The following is a 7,376-nucleotide window of genomic DNA, read 5'->3' as shown; positions in this document are numbered from 1 at the left end:
ACTCATATAATTCTATATATATATATATATATATATATATATATTTCCATTGCCCCTTGATGAGGTTATTAAATATGATACGACTACGGCTGACATAAGTGCAAAGGATTTGAAATATACTTGTCATTTATCTTGGTGGATGAGGAGGAAGATAAGATTTAATGAAGAGGAGGATGTTATAGACGAGAATGATGGAGAAGTAGTAATATTGATGCTTCATCTCTTCTGTTTATTCTATAACAAAAAAATACCTTGAATTGTATTGAATATTTGTTTGTTTACAATGATAGATGAACCTTATACTACAAGAAAAGGAAAACCTAAACTCTAGAACATTAAACTATAATCTCTTAGACTTGAAAAAACTATAACCTCTATTTTCAGGTCCTAAATTCTTGTCATTCCCTTTGTTCAGCTCCGCCACAAATTCATCGAGCCATGTGTGCCATTTCTCAAAGAAACTGCAGGACGAGTCATGCTTGAGCCTTAGTCTGATCAAAAGCCAGAGGAGCCGCAAGAACCCTGCAAGATTAATTGTTACAAGAACAAAAACAATCAATTAATGATGTAAAAACACAACTTAAAATTAGATCTAAACAATGTAAAACATGACACTTACAAAGGTTAAGGCACAAAATTAGAGACGCCAAAATCAGCACCAATGACGTCACTGACTTCAACAACGAAATCTCAAAACAAACCGCCAATATAGGAGGAGCCACTGAAAATAATAGCAGAAGTAGGCTTAAAACACTGCTTCTGCTTCCAGTTTCAACACCAAAAGCTTCACCATCATCCATTATTGTTGATTTCTCTTGTAGTGATTCTAGAATGGCTCTAATTGTTTTCTTTTCTTCTTCAATATGCAACTCTTGAGCTCTCCCTATATATATATATATATATATATATATATTGTATATATCCACACACACACAGAAAGAGCAGAGGTATGTAAAGTAAGTTGGTTTAGAGAGTCCTATCAAAGTGAGGACTCTGTGAAGGAGATTGAAAGGATCCGTCAAAATTTATATGAGCGAGGATTCCTTCCTGGTTTAATATGAATGAAACTGATTTGTCTCCTTTTCCTGTTTTGTTTGTCTCGCCAAAATTTGGGAAATGCCACAATGCCAGGCGAAATTTAGTCTGGTTTCCGCCCGGACCTACATAGCTCGTAGCAACTCATGTGGAGACGGGCCTGCTCAAAAGCAAGTCTGATTTCAAATCGTTTTTTAATTTAAACCTACCCTTTACTCTAATTTAAATCCAACGGCCCAGGTTTAATCTCAGTAATTCCAATGGAATTTTTTATTAATTTGTTTGTCCACGTGGAGTCCACTTCAGCCAAAAAAAAAACCACATAAAAAAGGTCATGCGAACACGTAATAGATTGACTAACAATCTAACCAACAGAGGCTCTAATTTGTATGTTTTTCGACAAATTGAGTATGCCCACAAAAAATTTACAAGATTAGATATTAATTTGAAATGACTCTCAAAAGTTAGGTACTTTTATGTAGTTAACCCTAACAGATTTGATATGTGTTTGTCTTCTAAGTGAATTTATTTCATAATGTTGTTGATTTTTTTTTTTCAGACCAAAAGAAAAGAAACTAAACTATTACAATGATCAATTGTTGAAAAGTATAAGTTCAACTTCAATGACTAACTAGCTTTTAGTTTAGTGGTATTTTTAAAATATTGTAAAAGATTTTAAATTCGAAATCCCTCAACCCGCATTAATTTTAAAAATAAACTTTAAAAGTTCAAAAAAAATGACATTCATTCACACGTATTTTAGTTGTGTCAGCTTGTAATTATCAAAGTGAAGGTGCATTATCAAAGAACTTGAAGCTCAATTAGCTATAATTATTTATTCATACTTTGAAGTTTTGTGTTTGAATTTGTCCATTATATTGCATGTACAAAATGACACTCCTATTAAAAGAAAGAAAAAGATTGAAATTTATTCTCCATAGCTTGGTGGCCAATGTTTTGGATTTATGTAGCCAAGGTAAGGAATGGGTTAGTAAAGCAATTTGTTCCGTTAGAGACAAGACAACATTTGAAATAGGATGATCTTCATTTCAAGAATAGTTTAGGAATTTGTTCTCCATAGCGTGGGGGCCACTAGATCATTTGGTTAATGTAGCTAATGTAAGAAATGGGTTATAAAAGCAATTTGTTCCGTTAGAGACAAGGCAACTTTTTTATTTATCATAAGCTATATAATTTTATTGATAAAGGGCATATGCTAAAAAGTTCCATTATAAACCCTTTGCAACGTAAAAAGACTTTCATGAGAGGGGGAATATGGAGATAACACTATTTTGTTGTCTTTAATTAATAACGTTATAACATGCGTGACAATACTTCCACGTGATATAGCATTATTGGTCGAGAATAGCAAAATAGTATTATTTCCGTTACAACTAAATTTTTCTCCTTGCAACGACACCAACTCATCCCATACAAGATAAGACAACATTTAACCTATAATCAATTGTTATTTATATCGTAGTGAAATTATTGAGGATTAGTATTTTGGAATTAAATGCTAAAACATAATCCGTAGTTAATAGATGGCAAAATTAGATAAGGGGATAAAAAGCAATCCCCTGATTTATCATGAGCCAAATATTCTAAAAGAGCACACCAATTACCATATAAACTTTTTTTTTTTGTTTTTTTTTCCAGTTTCAGTTCACCGCCTATTGTAACTGAAGATAAAATTTCCTTTCTAACAATTTAGCCAAGTAAATTAGAACGGATGTGCTCTCCAATTCAAATACTCATTTCTATAACTTTTTATAATAATAAAAAACTGAAGATGAAATTCAAATAATTATTAAATAGTTTTAGAAAATAAGAATACTACATGCACTAACTTTAATATCAATATGTTCTTATACAAACAACAAATTAAATTACTATAAATTAGTCTAATATACGATGATATGATCCAACCTTGAGTACAATAAAGCAAATTCAATACTCTAACTAATTAGCCTAACTCGCATATAATTCAGACCATAACTTTTTTACCAACCTGACGTGGCAACTACCAGAGTAATCCGTGTCAATGTCATCATTCATTTTACCGAAGTTATCCATAACCACGTCGGATAGTGAAATCATCCCTAACCAATTAAGAACAAAACTCCTATTTTGGAATTCGAATTCTGAATTTTCCCACGTAACTAGATTTAGATTTAGCTGTAATCCGTTAAAGACAAAAAAAAAAAGTGGATTAAAAGGAAAACTGATTAAACTGGGATTATCTTTTGTCCGCCTTCCTTTTTAACATATCGGAATCTTAATCCTATGATCTTTTACTATATCAATTAGCGGTTTCTGTCCTGTGCAACACTCCTCCCATCCACCGTTTCAGATTTTTGGCCCAAACTCCTCTCTCTCTCTCTCTCTCTCTCTCTCTCTCTCTCTCTCTCTCTCTAGAAGAAAAGCCCAACGACAAACAACCTCCAATTAAACTAGTACAATTTTCTCCCGCTTGCTATATATACAAAGTGCAATTCAATCACCCTCGTCATCATAGTGCCGTAGATTATTATATTTCCTTTGTATTATTATTCCACCACAAGAAGACTTAGTGTTGCAGAGGAAGCAAATCAATCAATCGAATGGCTCAAATCTTCAAGCACGAAGAGCTCCCGATCCCAATTCACGACAGCCTGGATCCTGTCTATGGCGACTCTTCCCAACTCGAAGAGGCGCAGCTTCGTTTCCACACTTTGAAGTCCAAATTTCAACAGGTCTTCGGTCAAGCCCCTCAACTGTTCGCTCGCTCTCCAGGTCTGTATCTCTCTCTCTCTCTCTCTAGTTTTCAACTCTGTGTATGTGTTTTTGATTTTGTGTGATCGGACGGTGGCAGGGAGAGTGAACTTGATCGGAGAGCATATAGACTATGAGGGCTATTCGGTGTTGCCGATGGCGATACGACAGGACACCATTGTCGCAATTCGGAGGCACGACGAGGTAGAGGCCGAGAAGGTTCTCAAAATTGCCAATGTCAACGATAAGTACCAAATATGTACTTATCCCGCTGACCCTAACCAGGTCCTTAATATTTGCCTTTTTTTTTGCATTGCTTTTTTCTGAAATTTTGTATCTTTTCGACCCATAATTGTTTGAATTGCGCATTTGCTTAATTACAGTGGTTCCCAAGTCGATTTTCAATTTCGGTCAAAGTTCATGACTTTTCTTTTTTTGTTTTTCGGGTGCAGGAAATTGACTTGAAGAATCACAAATGGGGCCATTACTTCATTTGTGGGTGAGACATAGAAAAACCCATGCTTTAGTTGTTGCTTTCATATCAGTTAATGCTTGTTAATTAATCAAGCAGTTTGCCTGATAGAAAATATAAAGGGTTGTTGGTACTTTATATTTATCTTAATTCGCCTTAATGATGAACACTTTTGAATATTTAAAAGTTAAAACAATCAATTATGAGGTACTGATGGCTAATGTTCTTCAGGTACAAAGGTTTTTATGAGTACGCCAAATCCAAAGGAGCAAATTTTGGCGCACCAGTTGGACTTGATGTTCTTGTTGATGGAACAGTTCCTGCAGGTATAGTTCCCATAAATTACTTAATACATATATAAAATCTATATATTGCCAATTTTAAGGTTAAGTTTTTCTCATGTAGTGGAGTACAATCTGAGATGTTACATACTGGTTTGTTTGTTTCATATAGGGTCTGGACTATCAAGCTCTGCGGCATTAGTTTGTGCTTCTACTATTGCTATAATGGCTGCTTTTGATGTGAATTTTCCCAAGGTAAACAGCATGTCTACCAATAGTCTGTAGATGTATAAATAAGTTTCTTGGTAATCTTCAAGGGACCTTCTGATTTTAGAATCACCTCTTTCAAATGCTAACATTCTTTCTTGTGAGCAGAAAGAAGTTGCCCAACTTACATGCGACTGTGAGCGACACATTGGTACACAATCAGGTGGAATGGATCAGGCAATCTCAGTGATGGCCAAGACTGGATTTGCAGAGCTAATTGATTTCAACCCTATACGTGCTACTGATGTGCGACTTCCAGATGGTGGAACTTTTGTTGTAGCCCATTCCTTAGCAGAATCTCAGAAAGCAGTAACGGCGGCAATAAATTACAATAACAGAGTTGTTGAATGTCGTCTAGCTTCTGTAAGTTTGATAATCTCTGTAGTAAGATATATCTTACATGTGATTTAATATAATTTTAGGCATTGGTCCAAACATCAATCTTAGATCCATTTTTCTGAGATCCTAATACAGGGGTGGGTGTCTTTTATTTTCAGAAATATTATATACTCACAATGTGGTCTTGGAATTTTTTCAGATTTTGCTGGGTATAAATTTGGGGATGAAACCGCAAGAGGCAATTTCAAAAGCCAAAACTCTTTCTGATGTTGAAGGGTTGTGCATATCATTTGCTAGTACTCGTGGGTCTTCAGATCCTGCCCTTGCTGTAAAGGTAGTTTCCTTCATTGTGTGCCAAAATTTTCATTTTATCAACCAGTGGTTGATACATGTAATTTATGTATTTTGTCGTTTTAGGTTCATATTAATCACTCCAGTATCTTTATCAGTTAACATAACACTTTGTCTTTGCTGCAGGAGTATTTAAAAGAAGAACCTTATACAACTACCGAAATAGAGAAAATCCTTGGGGAAAGTCTACCATCTATCTTCGCAACTTCTCCATCTTCTTTGAATGTGCTGAATGCTGCTAAGCACTTCAAGTTATATCAGGTACTTCTTTTGTTGTCTCCTATATCAAGTTATCATTAAATCTGTTGATTCTTTTCTTTCAAATTGGAAATTTTCTTTAATTTTGACAAACTCCTGTTTACCAGAGAGCCTCCCATGTCTACTCTGAAGCCAAGCGGGTACATGCTTTCAAGGAGGCTGTATCATCAAATTTAAGGTGCGCATATTAGTTGAGGAAGTGGCAATTTGCGTATGCTACAAGAAGGGAATAGCCTTCCCATTTTAAATTCTACCCCTTTATTAGACACAGAAATACCCCACTTTTGCTACAAGAGCCAGTGGTGTGTTATATTAATTCATATGGGATATTTTCCCCCTTCCCCCTGATGCAGTAAAAGTACATTTGTTTTAAGATAAAAAAGAAACAGTTCCATTTAGAAAATGCTGAAAATTGATGAATTCCAAATTTTAGCTTAGAGATACTCAAGTGAGCTTAGATCTGTCTGGTTTGAATGAGGAATTTATACTCTCATGTTCATTCTGTAGCCAATGGTAATTACAGGTCACTGCACTGCATGCTCTGTAATGGACATGCACTGGTGTTTTAACATCTTGTTAGAGGTAGGAACATTCCCAAAGGTTTAATTCTAACACTCGGAAGTATTTTTGCAGTGATGAGGATAAGCTAAAGCACCTTGGCGATCTTATGAATGGGAGCCATTATAGCTGCAGTGTGTTATATGAGTGCAGGTACAAATTTCTATTTTCCAGCTCCCTGGAATCTAGATGCATACTGACACAATTGCAATAGTTTTTTTATCACTCGTACATGTATCTGTAATTTGAGATGGTCCTTACCCACTTACAATGTCTTTTCTTTTTTCACTAAACTAGCTGTCCGGAGTTGGACGAACTCGTAAATATTTGTCGGGAGAATGGGGCTCTTGGGGCAAGGCTTACAGGGGCTGGATGGGGTGGCTGTGCTGTTGCTTTGGTAAAGGATAGTATTGTCCCAGAGTTTATTCTTAACTTGAAGGTTATATCCTCTAACATCATCCTTAATTGGATTTTTTCTCCATTGTTGATTTATTGGAGTTGTTGAACCTAAATATCATTTTATTGTTCAATCTGTATCAGGAACGGTTCTACCAGTCGCGGATCGACAGAGGTGTCATAAACAATAATGATCTCGGCCTATATATTTTCGCTTCCAAGCCCTCGAGTGGAGCTGCTATTTTCAAGCTCTAGCATATGTCAACTTGTGCAGTGCTTTGTGATTTCGGCTTCAAACTTTATAGTACTCTGTCTTAACTAAATGTATGTCGATATAAACCATATGAATCTCTACTTTAATTTAATAAAACCTGGTGCGTTCCATTCAGAGTTCTCTCCAATGTTTTAAACCTGGTGCATTCCTACTAGCTTGCCTTTCAATGGACTGTAGGACCATTGTGTTCAAGAGGGTAGCCTTCCTACTTGCCTCAACCCCCACGTTATATTCATAGGCCATTGTGACTAAGGGCATCTACAATGGACTCCCTAAACCACCTCATTCTCTCTAACTTTTTCTTTTGGACATTCTCCCTTTTTTTTCTCACGACATATGTTATTTTTCTTACACTTAAAACAATGTCAATAAATATATCACATAAGCTAAT

At 35.5% G+C, this 7,376-nt stretch overlaps 1 protein-coding gene across 1 annotated transcript; it reads left to right on the top strand.

The window, feature by feature from the left end:
* Positions 3,321–7,111, top strand: LOC18790144 (galactokinase). The gene is made up of 12 exons (XM_007223252.2): positions 3,321–3,810; positions 3,890–4,074; positions 4,242–4,288; positions 4,493–4,587; positions 4,715–4,797; positions 4,918–5,172; positions 5,348–5,482; positions 5,626–5,760; positions 5,865–5,935; positions 6,391–6,468; positions 6,613–6,754; positions 6,856–7,111. Exons 1-12 carry the CDS (start codon positions 3,639–3,641, stop codon positions 6,964–6,966), a joined length of 1,509 nt encoding a protein of 502 aa, XP_007223314.1. The 5' UTR covers positions 3,321–3,638; the 3' UTR covers positions 6,967–7,111.

Source organism: Prunus persica, chromosome G1, assembly GCF_000346465.2.
Source record: "Prunus persica cultivar Lovell chromosome G1, Prunus_persica_NCBIv2, whole genome shotgun sequence".
NCBI lineage: Eukaryota > Viridiplantae > Streptophyta > Magnoliopsida > Rosales > Rosaceae > Prunus > Prunus persica.
This window is presented reverse-complemented; position numbering and strand designations above follow the sequence as displayed.